Raw genomic sequence first — 17,889 nt, 5'->3', positions numbered from 1 at the left:
TGTGCTCCTGCGTCGGGGGTGGCAGACACGTTGGGTGCCTGGCTGAGTCCACGGGACTCCACGTCGGGCCTTGGCTTGGGCCGTGCAGGATGGGACGGGAAGTGTCCCTTGAGAGACTTGTCTTGGCTGGGTCAGGCGGTCAGGCCTGGAGGGGAGGGTGCCCTGGCCAATGTGGGGGCATGTCACAGCTGGTTCCTCAGGCGCAGAGGAAGGGCAGCAGAGGGCAGACGGGCTCCCCAGTGCTCTGAACAGGTCTCGGCAGGTGCTGGTCCTTGCTGCGGGGAGGCAGCTGCCTTTGGATTGATGACAGTTTCCAGAACCTTCTGACGACCGCTTCGTCTGTGTGGAGCTGTGTGGCATGGACAGAAAGAAAAAGTCTCTGCCTGAGGACTGGAGACCACAGGAGAGTGGCCCCTGCGTCCCCAGACGCCAGTGCAGGGGTGCAGCAGAGCGCACGTCTCCCCGAGCCCAGCGAGGCAGGACCAGGGTCCCAGGCTGAAGCCCTGGGGCAGCTCTGCAGAGCCTGGGGGGCTGGGCAGCGAGTCCCTGGCAAGTGCTCTGGACGGAAACCTGGCGATGCCCATGACTGGCGCCAGGTCCCGGCCCAGAGTTCCGCCTCCTTCACTATTGGGACCTGCCTGACGCTGCTGAGACCTCGAATTATGAAGGTCAGAAAAGCACATTATGGATCTTTTTCCTTGGAACAGAGACACTATCTAAATGTGTTTTAAACCATTTTAATTCCACGTTTCATGCACGTGTCTTCCCGACACGATACCCACCGCCAGAGCGCCCACTTCCCTCCCCCAGCTCTCCAAGGCCCTTTCCGGCACCCGCCCCTGCCCCCATCATGCGGACTCTAGTTCCGATGATTTTGACATTTTTTGTGTTCCTTTATTGTTTCTTCATATCCCACATATGGAAGGTACTTATATATTTATTTATTTGCAAGTGATGACACCTACTCACATAGAGATGAACAGAGCCAAACTGCTGAAATTCCACAGAATTGTAAGTCAATGATAAGTTGATCACAAATTATTTTTCAGTGGCTGGAGATAGCTCAGTGGGTAAGGCTTTTGCGTTACACCCAGCTAACCCAGGTTCAATCCCTGGCATCCCACCCATATGTTTCCTCAGGTTCCGTCAGGATTAATTTCTAAGTGCAGAGCCAGGAGAACCTCTGGGCATTGCTGGGTGTGGGAACCCCCCAATTTTTTCAAAAACTGCATACACTTTTTATAGATTTATAAATTAAAATATTCAAATTGTTAGCAATTCTGTGCTGATAGATTTAGAAATTTACATGAGATCAAGAAACCTACAAGTCAATGTTTAGTAAGAGTAAAGAGAACGAAAATTTTAAGGCAATATGACTAGACCTATAAAAGTATTAAAAGTGTGTTTTATCCTAAGAAAGAGAATAAATGCTTTCTGTTAGAAAATTCTGTATCATAGATACTGCTTAAATACTTGTATTAATAAATAAGTGATTGTAATAGGAATCTCTATGAATGTAAAAACACATCAGAAAATAAGCTTGATCAGACATAGAACATTCAGTATAAATTAAATGTCAATTTGTTATTAAAATCATATAAAATCCCTTAGCAAGTTGGGAGTAAACAGACTTTTTTTCCCTTTCAATATTGGTTTATTTTTTTTTGAATACCCATCCCTCCACCAGTGACCTTTTCCTACCACCACGGATCCCAGTATCCCTCTCACCCCCCCATCCCCCCATCCCACCCTGCCTCTGTGGCAGGGCATTCCCTTTTGTTCTCTCTCCTATTGGGTGTTAAGGTAAAAGGTAAAAGGCCCTCCCGTTGTTCATCGATTTGCTCGAGCGGGCCCAGTAACGTCTCCATTGGAGACTTTGTTGTTACTGTGTCTGGCATATCGAATACATCACGGGGAGCTTGCCAGGCTCTGCCATGCGGGCGAGATACTCTCGGTAGCCTGCCGGGCTCTCCGAGAGGGGCGGAGGAATCGAACTCGGGTCGGCCATGTTGGCTGCGTGCAAGGCAAACGCCCTACCGCTGTGCTATCATTCCAGCACATTGGTGTTGTGGTTTGTAAAAGAGTTAAGCCTGATTTTCAGGGAGAAACGTTGGATGATTTACTTTCCATTGATCACTTTGTATATAAGGAGATGTCGTGCGGCCACTTATGTGGCCACGCAGTTTGGAATAAAAGTCCTGGTTCCTGCATGCCCGAGCTATGCTTGTAGAGGCTCATGGTCACCGGGGTTCCATCTGGAGAAGGCGGGATGCGGTACCTACCTCATTGTAAACAGACTTTTTAAAACTAATAGAGAGCAATTGGAAGCACCATGAGTGAATTCCATACCCAGTACCAAGTGCTGAGCAGTGTGGCTTTTTATTTATTTATTTAAGAAAATAGAAAAGTTTATTGGAAAGCAGAAAGGAAAGAGAGAGAAATTCCCCAGCTGGGGAGGAACAGAGTATAGGATTAAGTTTATCTTGTCTTAAAAAAAAAAAAGAGGCAAAGCCCAGCAGCTTGTGGCAGCATAGTGAACGGACTATGTGTTAAACCACCGTACCATGCCTGCCCGGGAGGGAAGGGGTGTCGCTCCCTTCTGCCTTTTTCTCCCTGGGGAGCAAGATGGCGGCCTCCTCGGAGCTTTTTGGAAAGCCAGGTATGAGCCGGCGGTGACGGGGCAACAGAAACCTCATGGGAACGGGGCCGTTCCCGGCTCAACCTTCACACCCTACCGAGGTCACGAGTTGCCCCCCACGAGTGGCTTTCCGGCATGGCCATGGCTCCAGAGCCACAGAAACCAATCTCATAATGATCTGGCTCTTTGCAGAAATACCTCCAGACTTAATAAGTAAAGTATCAGAAATCCAAAATTGCGCGGCTGCAATAGCGACATCATATGGTTCTCATAACTAACTGTAGAAAACAAATTATTTCACAATGCCTTTTCAGCAGTTCTGATTGTTGGGTGTAAACTCTAAACAATAATGGTGCATCTTTTGTTGAAATAATGAATGTAATCAAAGTAGACAGAGTGTTAAGTAGAATTCATCTGCCTCACAGGCATTGAAAGGGGTGGGAGGGGGTATATTGGGGTTCTTAGTGGTGAAAAATAAGTACTGGTGAAGGGAAATGTGTTTGATCATTGCATGACTGAGACTTAAACGTGAAAGCTTTGTAACTTTTCCCACAGTGATTCAACAAATAAATTAAGAAAGAAAGAAAGAAAGAAAGAAAGAAAGAAAGAAAGTCCTTTACTGCTTCTTGTAACACTGGTTTCAAGACTCTGAATTCTCTAAACTACTGCCTATTCATGAAGTTCTATATTGTTCCTTCAAATCTGAATGACAATCTAGCTAGATGAAGCATTCTTGGCAAAGTGCTCATTTTTAAAAATTTTTGTGCTATATATCTCCACTCTCTTCTGACTATTAGAGTCTCATTTGATAGATCTGCTGTACATCTTATGGGCTTTTCTTTGTATGTAAGTTCCTTTTTTGATATTTCTGCTTTCAATGTTCTGTCTCTGTCTTGATTTTAGCAATTCTGAGAATAATATGTCTTGGAGTTTTTTTAATTGGAGTTTAATTTCTCTGGGACTCTTTTGCTTCTTAGATCTCAATGCCTGCATTCCTCAATGTTGGGAAATACTTTTTTTTTTCTTTTTGGCTTACACCCGGTGATGCTCAGGGGTTCCTCCTGGCTCTGCATGCCGGAATTACTCCTGGAGGTGCTCAGGGGACCACATGGGATGCTGAGGATCAAACCCGGGCTGGCTGTGTGCAAAGCAAATGCTCTCCCCTCTGTACTATCGTGCCAGGAAATTCTTGTCTATGGTTTCTTTAACTGCTGGTTCTTCACAGACTTTGTCTTCAGGGAACCTGATGCTTTTTGCTATTCCTCTTGAATGTATCCCATAGTTTTGGGTGTGCTGTTCATGTCTTTCGGGCTTTTTCCTGTCTTCTGTTTTCCCCCCGAGGCCCCCTGCGTCTCGTGCGGGAGCCAGCCCTCCTTCTCAGCTGCGAGAGAGGCCCTGATCTTGCCCTCCTGAGTCTGCTCCGCCGCCCACTGTTGGCTCCACCTCGGCGTTTCTGCTTGTCCCTCTCTCCTGTGCACCGTCATCCTTTCTTGGCCTTGGCTGCCTGCCTTGCCACTGTCACCGTGATGTCACTAAAGCCATTGCGGGGGTTGCAGAGCTGGTGGGAGCTGGCTGAGCCCTTCCCGGGACTTTTTGCTCTCACCGGACCCGGCGGGCTCGGACGCACGTTCCCAGTGGGCCTGCTGTACTCCTGCTGTGCTGGGGGGATTCTCTGTGGCCGGGTGCCCTGGGAGCGCCCCTGAGGGGGGCTGGGAGTTTCTTCCTTCCTTTCCTGCCAGTCTTCACCCGGTAGCAGAACACACATAAGTGTATGCAGTGAGGTGTGATGAGAACCGGTGCAGGGCCACAGATGTGGAGATAGGAGTCCTCACCGGAGCTGTGAGGTGGGCCTGTCGACAGGTGGCGGTCAGGCATGGAAGGGAGACTATACAGCAGGGAAGGCGTGTGTGTGTGTGTGTGTGTGTGTGTGTGTGTGTGTGTGTGTGATGAGGCTGTTCAGTGTGTGTGATGGAGGCTGTTCAGTGTGTTGACGGGGGCTGTTCTGTGTGTGAGATGGGGCTGTTCAGTATAAATGTGTGTCACGGGGCTGTCCGTGTATGTGAGATGGGGCTACTCAGTGTTTGTGTATGCATGTGTGTGTGATGGGGCTGTTCATGTGTGTGTGAGCGAGATGGGGCTATTCCTATGTGTGTATGTCATGAGATGGGGCTGTTTATGTGTGTGTGAGATGTGGATGTTCAGTGTGTGTGAGACAGGGATTATTCATGTGCATGTGTGAGATGGGGCTGTTAGTGTGTTTGCATGTGTGATGGGGACTGTTTGCGTGTGTGAAAGGGGACTGCTCATGTGTGTTTTTGTATGTGTGTATGAGAAGGGGGCTGTTCACATGTGTGTGTGATGGGGCTGTCCATGTTTGCGTATGATGAGGGTTACTGCTGTTTGTATGTGTGAGAGGGGAACTATTCAGTGTGTGTGTGAGTGTGTGTGTGTGTGTGTGTGTGTGTGTGTGCAAGAGAGAGAAGGGGCTTACTAATGGGATGACATTTACAAACATGAATGAAAATTTCAGAACATGGTCACTGAGCCTACAAGCCCATAGATGAAGTGAAGGCCAGCGTCCAGCGGTCTTTCCAGAAGACTTCTCAAAAAGCATGGGCGGAGGGCGTCTGGGGAGCCGCTGTGCTTCCGGCCACTGAGGCCTGAGCCTCTGTCCAGGGAGTTGCAGAGGAGAGGGGAGGGTGAGTAATAACTGAGAAATCTCCCAGAACTTTTCCTAGAGCAGAGGCAGACGGGATGCCTCGGGCATCCCCTCAGGCTAGTGGGAGGGGAGCCTCTGAGCTTTGGCCTGCGAACCCCGAGCTTGGCAGGACTCTGAGAGCCCAGGCTACGGGAACTCAGAAAAGGACGGAGCTGGTAGAGCCGGGGCGTGGAGGTGGAGTTTCCCTCTCCTCTGCAGCAGGAGCTGGGGGCCGTGGGGGTCGGGCCAGCAGCTGGCCTGGCACGGAGGCAGTGCCGAGGCAGGACTGGCCAAGTCCTGGGGGCCATTGGCCTCACATGGCCTGACCAGTGGGGTGGAGCCGCCCACAGGCCTGAGGAGGAGGCAATGGAGAGACAGGGCTGGCTGCCCTCACCGAGTGTCTTATAAATAGTACAGGGAGGCCCATCCTGAGTGGATGAGTCAGAGAGAACCAGCCGGAACCTGCAGGCACTGGGGCCCAGCCAGCTGTCCCTCTGCTCACAGAGGCCCTCGACACGATCGGGAGCACGGAGGCTTGGGCTCAAAGAAACAGTGACATGGTGATGGCCTCCAGGCCGTGTCTGGGCCCATGAGGTCCTCTCCACACCACCTGTGGGCTTGGCCTCGTCCTCAGCTTGGAGTCCGAGCTTTGGCTGTGTGGGACCCTGTAGCCAGGATTTAACAAGTCCCCACTCCCCCCAGGTCCCCCACAGGGGTACTGTTTTCAGGCCTGAGTTGGTTAAGAAGTGAATAAATGTGGCTATGGCTGTATAGCATGTAAAATCAAGACATGGCTATGAATGTGAGTCTATGCCTGGAATTTATAAATAATATAATATTTTACAAATTTCTGGGCTAAGACTTGGGGACAAAGTATACAAGATTTCTCTTTAGCTGGGACCCACGGTGGTCTCATTTGACTTTTCTATGTGAATGACTACCTCCTCCAAATTTCTAAGAGAAAATTTTCCAAGAGAAGCTTCCCTGGACAAACCCAGGTAGGACTGGGTATTTGCCTTGTATGTGCTGCCGTCCCCAGCACCACAGATGGTCTTCCTGGAGCATAGAGTCAGGAGTAAGCCCTGACCACCTACTCAGGGGTGGCATGAAAACAAAAGGACAGTGAACAAAATTCTCCAGATTACGTGTTGGGATGTCTCTCTTGTGTCCAGACATGTCGAGGCGGGGCCTGAGAAGGGGAGTCCCCAGGTCACTCCTCAGTGTCGGTCCCAGAAACTCCCTCCTGGAGCCCCCTGTCCCCAGAATTAGGGCCGCAGGAAACTGCTTCTGACCCACAGCGAGACTTGGCTCAGGATCCTGCCCCCCAGTGCCAGGACGGGAACCCAGCCAGAGGCCCGTGAGTGCTGGGCACTTGCTCCAGGACCTGCACCCCCCGCCCCCGCCAGCAGGGACAGGACCCCCAAAGCCCAGGAACACGGCGCCCTGCAGGCTGAGTCCTGACGCCCCATCCCCACCCAGAAGGCTGCACTGGGCTCAGTGCCTGACGCCAGGACCAGCTTCCCTAGTCGCTGTCTCCAGGGTGGCATGCCTGACACTGTGTGCGGCCCAACTGGACCCAGAACTGTAGTGGCAGTTGATGTTCTAGGGCTGGTGTGCAAAGCCCCGGTGGTCAAGACATGCTGGTCACAGTGGGGAGGGGCAAGAACAGTGAGCTGTGCTGGAGGGTGTGAGCTGTGAGCAGTGAGTTGTGAGTTGTGAGCAGTGCTGGAGGGTGTTAGCTGTGAGTTGTAAGCTGTGAGCCGTGAGCTGTGAGCTGTGCTGGAGGTTGGTGTGAGCAGGGAAAGTGCTCTCCTTCCCGTCAGTTGCTTAGCTTGAAGCACAGTTTTGCAGGGAAAAGAAGATGAAAATGTGATTCAGAGCAGGACTCCTACTCGGTTTGCTCTGATTTGCGGGCACTGTGCCAGTTGGCCAGTCCCGGCCGACTGGCAGAGAAACTGGGAAAGCCACTGAGGCTTTCTCAAGGTGGCAGCTTGAGAGAAGGGGACAGTCCTGGCCAGTCTCTGCGACCGCGTGCAGCTGGCTCAGTCTGTGCTTCCTGAGAAACGGCCTTGTGAGACCTGGCGGTCACTTTCCAGCTGTGGCGTACCTCTAGCGTGCGTGTGAGAGCAGCCCTGCGAGCTCCAGTGCCAGCTCTGCCCCGAGGCCGCTGCTCAGAGGGTCCCCAGGAAGGCAGCCGTCCCGGTGTACCGGGAATGAGCCTTCTCTGCTCTGTGCCAGGAAGTTCCCATCACAGCTGCAACCGATGTGTCTGGCGCCCAAGAAGGTGGGAGTGGGGGTGCCTGGGGACAGTCTGGCTTTCCGGGTGCAGAGAACCAGGTGTGGGGTCCCAGTGCTAGAGCAAAACCTGTGAAAGATCTGGGTCTTCCTTGCAAGCCTGAAGTCATGAGGCCCAGCCCGTCCTGCTCTGCCGGCACTTCAATGTGGCCATTTGGTTCATAGAACAAAACACAATATAAAAACAAAGTGAGGGGCTGGAGCGACAGCACAGCGGGGAGGGCGTTTGCCTTGCACGCGGCCGACCCGGGTTCGATTCCCAGCATCCCATATGGTCCCCTGAGCACCGCCGGAGTAACTCCTGTGCATCGCCGGGTGTGATCCCCCAAAAAATAGAGAGAGAACACAGTCTTCTTCATAGGTGGAGAGATCTACACACACCCCAGTATTAGATATGGAAGTAAGAAAATACACATATCGAGGCTGGAGTGATAGCACAGTGGGTAGGGCATTTGCCTTGCACTTGGCCGACCCGGGTTCGATTCCCAGCATCCCATAGGGTCCCCTGTGCACCACCAGGAGTAACTCCTGAGTGCAGAGCCAGGAGTAACCCCTGTGCATTGCCGGTTGTGACCCAAAAAGCAAAAAAAAAAAAAAAAAAGTGAAACTCAAGTCACAGACTTTTCTCCCCCAGGACCCCCCCCCCCCCACCCAGGAGCAGCCGTCCTTCTGGACAAGAACTCGGGCCACGCTGCCGTGGATGTCTCTGGGTCCCGTCAGGGGAGCCCCGGCAGAGACTGCCACTGAGTGGGATCCGCAGCACCCGGCCTGAGGAAAGGCCAAGTTCATCCTGCCTGGGCCAGCTCCGAGGCAGCAAGACTGCATGTGGCCCCTGCCTGCCTCAAGTGCCCAGCGCCAAATGAACACGGGCAGAAACTCCACAGGGCCCGCTGGGGCCTCGGCCCGGTCCTGCTCCTGCACTGCACACGGGCACGTTGCAGCCCTGCCCAGGAACCCTCTGCCCAAGGCCTGGGGCACAGGAGGCCACAAACGCACACCTACGGCCCCTCTCCCGTGTGAGTCGGAACTGAACGGGCACAGCTGCCTAAGCTCCGGAGTGTGGCCTTGGGACCGTGGGTGTTTGTGTCGTCTGCAGTGTCCCCTCTACCCAGCTGTAAGCTCGGGAATCCGGCCAGCTGGGTGGAGGCAGCAGAGCGCCACAGCTGGACCGTGAGGACGTCTGCTGGCTTCCGCCTTGCTCCTGGTTGTCTCCCCTCGCACGGCGCCTCTGCCCTGGGGCACCCTCAGAGGGATCGTCGTGGTCCTATGGTCCTGGGACCCTGGGCACTCTCAGTGGACATTGCAGGAGGGACTGCTGGGTGGAGAGATAGTTCTGCTGCCAGCCCAAGGCCCACCACCATGCAGGCTCCCAGTGCCGTGCCAAGCTGTGAAGGGGCTGCTGCCCAGGCGGTCACTCCCAGCCCTGAGCCTTGTCCTGCCAAGCCCCCAGATCCTGTGTGGGGTTGTGGGGAGGAACAGGCAGTGTGTGCACTAAGGGCTACTGTGTGGGGACTTGCAGTGTACACACACACACACACACACACACACACACACACACACACACACACCTCGAGCCTTTGCAAGCCACCTCTGATCTCACGGAGGGCCTGAAAGTGAATTTCAGATATGAAATAAACGAGGCTAGTTCAAATCTAAGGTTTTGGAGCCTGGCACATCTAGTGCCCTGGAAGCTGGGAGTGTCAGGTCACACGCAGACTGAGGGTACATGGGGGTAGCAGTCTGGATCGGACCCTGGTGCTTCTGCTGTGGTCAGACAGCAGGAGTGAGCCTGGCCTGGGAGCAGCGTCTGCAGCTGCTGGAGGAGCCCGGGAGAAGGCGGGAGGTGGGTCCTGGCAGGCATCTACTCCGGGGCTCTGGGTGCCCTGAGGTTTCCTCCTGACCACAAGGTGTCAGTAACCACCTTGCCAACCTCTGGCCGGCTGTCAGGAGTGCTACAGCGCACACCTTCTTCTGACCACAGAGCTCGATACAGTAATTCTTCCTTCATTACATTTTTGTATCCTATAAAAATCATTATTTTAAGTAGGCAATCTTTCATGTCATGTTAAATTCGTTGAGATCAAGAGACATGAATAAAGATGTCTGTAAAATGATGGAAATGCTCTAATTGTGCCTAGACATTAGCACACAAATACCCCCTTGGTAGATTGAGACTGCAGAAATATTTGTGGAAGTGGGGTCCGTCAGACGAAATGTAGCCCTGAGTATAAACAAAGGGCCTCTAGATGTTGCCAAGGGTATCCCCGCTGCTTCTCACCCTCAGCAGTTTCCTGTCTTGTATCACCACAGGCTCTAATTTGGAAACTAATAACTAATTCCTTTGTGCTGAACGCAGATCTGGGGATCTGGGAAGACATGGCTTGTCTGTGAAAACGTGTGAGGGTGAGCCTGGGCTTATGCTCTGCCTGCTGCAGGGTTGGGGGGGGGGTCTCTGCTGACGAGTTCTGGACAACAGTCCTTCCCGGACGGTTCCCGCGACTCAGCATAAACACTTATTTTATTTGCCACATCCTATTTTATTAAAGATGATTATATTATCTAGGGCCCAGTAACGTCTCCATTGGAGACTTTGTTGTTACTGTGTCTGGCTGGAGCGATAGCACAGCGGGTAGGGCGTCTGCCTTGCACGCAGCCAACATGGCCGACCCGAGTTCGATTCCTCCGCCCCTCTCGGAGAGCCCGGCAAGCTACGGAGAGTATTCGATATGCCAGACACAGTAACAACAAAGTCTCCAATGGAGACGTTACTGGGCCCGCTCGAGCAAATCGACGATCAACGGGAGGGCCTTTACCTTTACCTTATATTATCTAGGCATTTGTATCTGGTGATCAACCATTTCTACATTGATGATTTAAAGGCTAAGCAGATTCAAAAGGACATAGCCCAATTAACAAGCTCTTATTATTTGACTATCAGCATAAGCATTTTAGACCACACATATCTTACCCAAAACATCCTGTGAACTTCTTGCTCTTCTGGTATGATTCTACTATTTCAACATGGCAGCCTAGTTGAGGACAGTCCAGTGGTCCAGGCAACTCTGGACATGTGCTTACGGTGGGCAATATGGCCTGACTACGGGGTGAAGCTCTTTGTGGGTGCTGGGGTCTGTGTCCTGTGCTGTGGACCGTGGGTTTCTTCTTCCCCGGCGGGGAGCACTGTGTCATCTCAAGATCCTGGACCAGGACCAAGCCACCCTGTCAGGTCTGACGTCAGCTCCCGCTAGGGTCAAGGAGAGGACTGCAGACAGTGAAGGAGTGAGAAAGGCGTGGGTGGACTATGTGACCCCAGACCACCGAGGGCAGAGGGCAGGAGGGCAGATGGCACTGAGCCAGGCCTGGGCCGCACCTTCTGGGCTTTCCCTCCAAACTCTGCTCCTTCCCCGGCTCGTCCTTGCGACTCCTCTGCTGCTGCTCAGCTAAAGGCTGAGTAGGGCCTGGAGACGGTTTCCTCCGAGACCTTTGTGTCTGCTCAGAATCGTGCTGCTTTCTTTAAAACACCGCTGCTGGGGGCTGGAGCAATCGCCTGGCGGGAAGGGCGTTCGCCTTGCATGCAGCCAACCCAGGCTTGATTCCCGGCATCCCATATGGTAATTCCTGAGTGCAGAGCCAGGACTAACTGTGCATTGCCAGGTGTGACCCCAAAAGCAAACTAAATAAATAAATGAAAACAAAACGCTGCTGCTGGGGCTGGGCCCGAGCAGTCCAGCACTGGCTTTGCAGACATGAGCCCGGGATCCGAGACTCCCCCGACCCAGCAGCCGCCTCCGTGACCACCCCCACCCCATGTCGTTGCTGAGTTAAGGGTTGGCTGGTGAAGACCCAACAGAGGTCGGCGATGCCAGCACCAAAGAACGGGCTGGGTGCAAGTCTCGGGTTCCTGGCGCCGGCCTGGGGCGCCACCCCCCGCGCAGCCAGTTCCTGGGTCCCGCCGCCCCCACTCGCCCTCCCGGCACCCCTCCCCTTGGTCCACCCCTGCCCCCACCGCGCGCTGCACTCCGCGCGCCGCCTCAGCTCACCCGCGCCCGCGCCCCCCAGCCAGACGCCCCCGCGCGGCCACCACACGCCCTCGGGTCCGTCCGACCCACCCGGGCCCGCGGCCGCAGGGCGCTGGGCCGGGCCGGGCCGGGCATCCCCATCCTCATCCCCGCCGCGGCCCGCCAATGGGCACCGCGGGCCAGGCCGTGGGCGGGGCCGGACCGCCCCCTCCGCGGGCTGCGCCAATGGGAGCCCGGGCCGGGCCGTGGGCGGGGCCTCCCGTCTCCCGCCTCGCGCTCCGGCCAATGGGCGGGCTGTGGGCGGGGCCGGCCGGGCGGCAGCGGCGCCCGCGGGGCTCGGGCAGACGCGGCCGCGGGGCTGGGCCGGAGCCGGGCGCGGGGCTGGGCCGGAGCCGGGCGCGGGCGGTGGGCAGCATGGCGGTGGAGGAGGAGGGGCTGCGCGTCTTCCAGAGCGTGAAGATCAAGATCGGTGAGCGCCCCCGGCCCGTGGGGGGCTCGCCCCCGCCCCCGCCCCGCCCGCCGCCCTCCCCGGCCCCCTCCCCAGTCCCCCTCCCCGGCCCGCCCCAGACCCCCTCCCCGACCCCGTCTCTCTCCCCCTTCCAGCCCCCTCCCTCCCCCCCAGCCCCCTCTCCGCTCCCTCCCCGGACCCTGGCCGACCCTTCCCCAGCCCCCTCTCCCTCCTCCCCGGCCCCCTCCCCAGTCCCCCTCCCGGGCCCCCTCCTCAGCCCCCCTCCACCCCCTCCCCAGACCCTGGCTAACCCTTCCCCAGCCCCCTCTCCCTCCTTCCCAGCCCCCTCCCCAGCCCCCTCCCTCTCCCCCTCCCCCCCTTCACCCCAGCTCCCTCTCCTCTCCTCTGCAGTGCTCTGTGCCTCCCCGCCCAGGCCCCGCCCCCACTGCCGCCCCTGCTGACCCCGAGGGGCCTCCAGTGCCCAGAGCTGTGCTGGGCTGTGTAGCCCCCACAGGCCCTGGCGTGTGCCTTCCAGGCGCCCTGTCCATCGCCCTTGGGTTCCACGTCTCACCAGCTTCTGCCACCACAACTTCCTTCCCTTGGAACTTGCAGGCTCTTCCCCAACTCCCAGGCACTTAGGCTCGACTGTCTGCGCACATCTGTGTCCGCGAATGTGTCTTTGTTCGCACACGTCCCGTGTCTTTGTGTGTGTGTGCACACATGTCACTGGAGGTGAGTGCTGAATGCACTTGTTGTGTGAGCGTGAATTTGCATTTGTGTGAGTGTGTGTGCTCTGCGTGAGCACAGTCTTCGTGACTGCGGACTGTGTGTGCAAACATCTGTGTGGTGTGAGCGTATGAGTGAGAGTGGTTGTACGTGTGAGCACACGCCTCTGTGAGTGTGCACATGGTTTCATGTGTGGATCACAGTCTGTGAGTGTGTGCACATGATCGTGTGCATGAACATAGTCTGTGTGCGTGTGTGTGCATGGCTGTATGTGTGAGCATACATCTGTGTGAGTGTGCGCGTGGTTGCATAAGTGAGTACACGTCTGTGTCTTGCACATCGTTGCCTGTGTAAGCACAGTCTGCGTGTGTGCATGGTTTTATGTGTGAGCGCGTGTGCATGATTGTACGTGTGCACGTGCATGGTTGTATGTGAGCCCACATCTGTGTAAGCGTGTGTGCGTAGTTGCATGTGCACGCACAGTCTTTGTGAGTGTGCATGGTTGTATGTCTGAGCACACGTTTGTGTGAGTGTGCATATGGTTGTGTGAGCATACACCTGTGCGAGTGTGTGCATATGGTTGCATGTGTGAGTACAATCTGTGAGTGTGTGTGCATGGTTGTAAGTGTGAGTGTGTACGCTTGGTTGTATGCGTGAGTGTGCACATGGTTACGTGTGTGCATGCATGATAGCATATGTAAGCACAGTCTCTGGGTGTACATATTTGTGACCACCTGTCTGAGTGTGTGCACAGTTTTATGTGTGACCACATGTATATAAATATGTGTGCACGGTTGTACATATGCACATCTTTGTGAATATGTGTATGTGGTTGCATGTGCACACATGTGTGAATGTATGTATACACGTGTGAGTGTTCATAGTTGTATTGTGTGCAAATATCTGTGTGCATGGTTGTGCACACATGTGTGAATCGTGTGCGTGGCTGTGTGTGCACAAACGTGTGCACATATGCACGTGGTTGTATTCTGTGCACACGGTTTTTTAAAAATCTTTTTATTGAATCACCATGAAATACAGTTACAGACTTCGAAACTTTCGTGATTACGTTTCAGTCACACAACGATCGAGCACCCATCCCTCCGCCAGTGCCCGTCCTCCACCCCCAATGTCCAGTGCTCTCCTGCCATCCCCCGCCTCCGTGGCAGGCACATTCCCGCTCTCTCTCCCCTTTGGTGTTGTGGTTTGCCATGCAGATGCTGAGAGGGCATCACGCTTGGTCCCTCGTCTACTCTCAGCACGCGCCCCCTCACCCCGAGCCCGCCAACCGTCACTGACTCAGGGTTCCATTCTCTAGCCCAGCGCCTTCTCCCCCAGCACGGTGCGCACGTTTTTGAATATGTGTATGTACACATGTTTGCATGGGTGTGCACGTCTGTGAACATGTGTGCGTGGTTGTAGGTGTGCATGCGTGTGCACGCCTACGAATGTGTTTGTGCGGTTGGGTGTGTGTGCATATGTCTAGGAGTATGTGTAGTTGCAGGTGTGCACACATCTGCGTGGATGTTGCCGTGTGGCATGTCTGTGCTTGTCTGTGATTGTGTCTGTGTGTGCAGCACCCATAGGCCCTCCCTGTTGACATGGAGACCAGGCACTGCCCCCCCCCCCCCATGAGCAAACGGGCTGCATGCCTTTGGCCCCCGGGCCTGGCCATCTCGGGGCCTTCTCACTATGCCCAGGCTCTGGAGAGGAAGTGAAAGGCAGTGAATCCGATGGGCTGGGAGGCCGTTTCTGGACGTCCAGGGCTTGGCTTGGGAGAGCTGCCTCTTTCCAGTTCTGTTATCTCGTGGGCAGTGAAGTGTGCTTTTCGCCTCAGATGAGATGTTGTCACACAGCAGTGCCCTTGGGAGGTGTGTGGACTACTCGCGCCAGGCCGGCTTCCGAGGGCCCAGTGACCTGCGGGGTCCTCGGGGTCCCTCGTGCCTGCTGTACCAGCTTGAAGCGCCAGCACCCAAGGGCTGCACGCCAGCAGCTGGTGACATGTGATGAGGCCTGAGGAATTCGGCGTGTCGCTTCCTGTTGCTTTATTTTGGGTTCTGTGGCGTGGCTGAGGTGCTTGGCTCCTTGGCTAGCGCCTGTGGTCGCGAGCAGGGTGTGCCCGGGGCCGCTTCTTGTTTACGTGGTTGTTTTTGAACCCAGAGGTTCTGTGTTGACATTTTGCAAGTGAAGGGAAGAGACTGTCAGGGGGCCTGCCGGGAGCCCTTGTCAGAGCCTGAGGCTCAGCGGAGGGCAGGCTGGCATCTCGGAGGGGGCTTGGGCTGGGCGTGAAGGGAGAGGCAGGCGGAACGGGTCTGGGCGCTTGCGGGTCGGACCGGCACCGCCAGCTCAGCCTGGCCTCAGGAGTGCTGGGGAAGGGCAGAGCTTTGCCGGGACCGGTAGGGGGTGCGGGCCTTGCCTCCCCATGGGCTCTGCGGCCCTGGGCACAGCCTTGTGGCCTCACTCGCCTGCTTCTCCGTCAAGGCGCGAGGAGGATTGGCTCAGTCGGCCGGGCGCCAGGACCCTGGGCAGCGTCTGAGCCTTTGGAGCCCGTGTTTATGGCTGTTGGCACGAGGACAGGCCCTCTGCTCCCTGCAGTGGCTCAGGCTTCAAGAAGTCCTCGTTTCCTGTCCCCTTGCTCCTGCGGTGCTGGACAGTGGGAGGTGACACGTGTCCTGTGTGGGGTGTGGTTTCACGTGGGCATTCTGCCTCTGAGAGAGCACGGAGAGGCTGCTAAGACTGCGCCAGCTGCCGGGGCAGGTGTGACTGTCCTCTGGGGCCCAATTGGGCCTGCCTGGCGGTGCCTTGGTGTTCCAGCCCAAAGGTGCTGAGCTGAGTGGGGCCAGGGACTGGGTGTGGCGGTGTCCCCCGGGGGCTGGGTCTCATGGTGCCCAGTTTGATGGTGGTTAGGAGCTGTTGATTCTTCCCCTTGTCGCCTGCGGCTGGCCTCTGACTTTCCTGAACACCCAGATTGTATTGGTAAGATGAGACTGAAGGACACCTTGTTGATGGAGCCAACACACTTGGTGCTTTTTTTGGGGGGGGGGTCACACCCAGCGATGCACAGGGGTTCCTCCTGGCTCTGAACTCAGGAATTGCCCCTGGCGGTGCTCAGGGGACCCTACGGGATGCAGGGAATCGAACCTGGGTCGGCTGCGTGCAAGGCAAACACCCTCCCCGCTGTGCTGTCACTCCAGCCCCGAGCCGACACGCTTGGGCACACACGTGCACCCTTGTCTGCGGGATGCTGGCCTGTCCATCCGCCCCATCGGCCTTCGACCCGTCCTACCTCCTCTTTGCCTGGCTGAGTGCAGGCATCACTGCTGCTTCCTGTGGGAGCTGGTGGGGCTCTGGGGGAGGGGGAGGCGACACGCCCCCCACTCCCAGAAAGGGTAAACAGGAAACTCCGGAAGTGGCTTTGCAGCAGGCACTGCCCCTGCTGCGGTGGTGGGAGGCTGTGGAGGGTGGGTGGGAGCCTCCTTCCAGGCTTCGGGCCGGGCGAGGTCCTTGATCTCATTCCTCCGTGGGCCCGTAGCAAGAATCTCTCCCACCTCCCTTTCCTCCTTCTTCCTCCTCCACTTCTCACACTCGGGCCGTGCTAGGGAAGGCATTTCTGTTGCGGCCGTTTCGAACCCTCAGTTTGCGGAACTCGCCGCCTTTTCCGTGTTACTCTGTGGGGTCGTCGGGAGGAGTTGTCAGCCGGGCACTCCCTCCGATGGCTGGGTGTGCAGGAGGAAGTGTGCTGCCGGCCTCTCCGGCCTCTCCGTGTGGAAGGACGGAAGCAGCAGAGGTCTGCAGGCGAACTGGGGAAGAGCTCACAATGAACACTTCCTCCGGAGCTTATTTTGGGCCAGTGGTCCCTCAGGCGCTGCAGTTCCCAGACACAGCTTCCGTCTCCAGCTGCCGTGGCTGGGGGATTCCGAGCCTTCCCTCCTGGTGGTTCTGGGCCAGCTGTGTGGCAGTTCCACGGAAGGGCCTCCGGGCGGGTCCAGCGCTGCTTGGGCCCTGCAGTTGCAGCACTGGGATTCCCGGGCCTCCAGGGCAGGGCTCGAGGACCCTGTGGTGCTGGAGACTGAACCAGGGTCAGCGCCCTACGAGAGCGTTATCCTCATCACGGAACTCTCCGTTGTTCTCGAGGCAACTTCAAAGGGCATTGAAAGGGCCTCGATGCTAAACTCGCCAGCCGCCGCGTGCCAGGTGGTTCTCAAGCTGGAGGCGCCTCAGACACACCAGCCTTGCCCAGATGCCAGCGGCCTCTGGGCGCTCTGGGCGCTCACCCCTGGACTCTGACGGGGACTGGCCGGGGCGAGCGCCTCTGCCCCCACCAGCTGCCCCCAGCTCTCCCTCTCACTGGCCCTTTCTCCTGGGGGCTTCGGCAGGCAGACAGGTCAGGGCTAGAGGCCTCTTGCAGCCCTCCGAGGACAGGTGCAGGCCCCGGGGTCCCAGGCCAGCTAAGAGTGACTGTCCCTGTGCCTTACCGGATGTGCAGGTCAGTCACTGTTTAAAAAGGTAACAGTTGCTGAAGGAGAAAGGCTCAGAGGACCCTAACAAAGGAGGCGTCTAGTGACTGTGAGGGAAACGTCACTAACAGCCGCTTTAGTCCCGTGAGTGTGAGCTGGTGTGCGATGCTGGCACAGCTCCTGGGTCCGAGCCGGTGTGAGGCGGTGATGCTGGCACAGACCCTCGTGTGTGAGCTGGTGTGAGGCGCTGCGGGCACTTGGGCTCTGGCGTGAGGGATCTTCTGTTCTCCCTGATGCTAAAATTAACTTGCGTATTCGCTTAACTGACTGAGTTGGTTTCCTGGGATATTTTTAGCCCCTAAGAAATCACAGGGGGAGCTGGGCTGTCCTGCAGAGCAGCTGCCTCTGGGCGCAGAGAGCGGGGCGGGGGGCCGGGTGGACTCTGAGGGCTGATGGTCTTTGCGTGGGCTCCTGCGTTTGGCACCTGCCCGGTGCCCACGGGCCGGGCGTGCTGGGGCCGTCCTGCCTCTGTGCCAGTCGGATGCTGATGATCCGCCACTTCAGCCTGCCCGTGAAGACCCTTTGCTCTCCTTAGGGGCGGTGGTCCC

General features: G+C 56.3%; 2 protein-coding genes across 2 annotated transcripts in view; one reads left to right on the top strand and one right to left on the bottom strand.

The window, feature by feature from the left end:
- The window catches only part of UPF3A (UPF3A regulator of nonsense mediated mRNA decay), a 116,783-nt gene that overhangs the window by 92,368 nt on the left and 6,526 nt on the right, over positions 1 to 17,889 (bottom strand).
- Positions 12,060 to 17,889, top strand: part of RASA3 (RAS p21 protein activator 3) — a 38,922-nt gene continuing 33,092 nt past the window's right edge. Inside the window, exon 1 of the mRNA XM_056129800.1 lies at positions 12,060 to 12,119. Coding sequence (XP_055985775.1) covers positions 12,065 to 12,119 — 55 coding nt within the window. The 5' untranslated portion in view covers positions 12,060 to 12,064. The remainder of the gene's footprint in view (positions 12,120 to 17,889) is intronic.

This window comes from Sorex fumeus, unplaced genomic scaffold (assembly GCF_029834395.1).
Source record: "Sorex fumeus unplaced genomic scaffold, SorFum_2.1 ptg000072l, whole genome shotgun sequence".
Lineage (NCBI taxonomy): Eukaryota > Metazoa > Chordata > Mammalia > Eulipotyphla > Soricidae > Sorex > Sorex fumeus.
The sequence above is the reverse complement of the archived record's forward strand: the minus strand, read 5'-3'. Positions and strand labels throughout refer to the sequence as shown.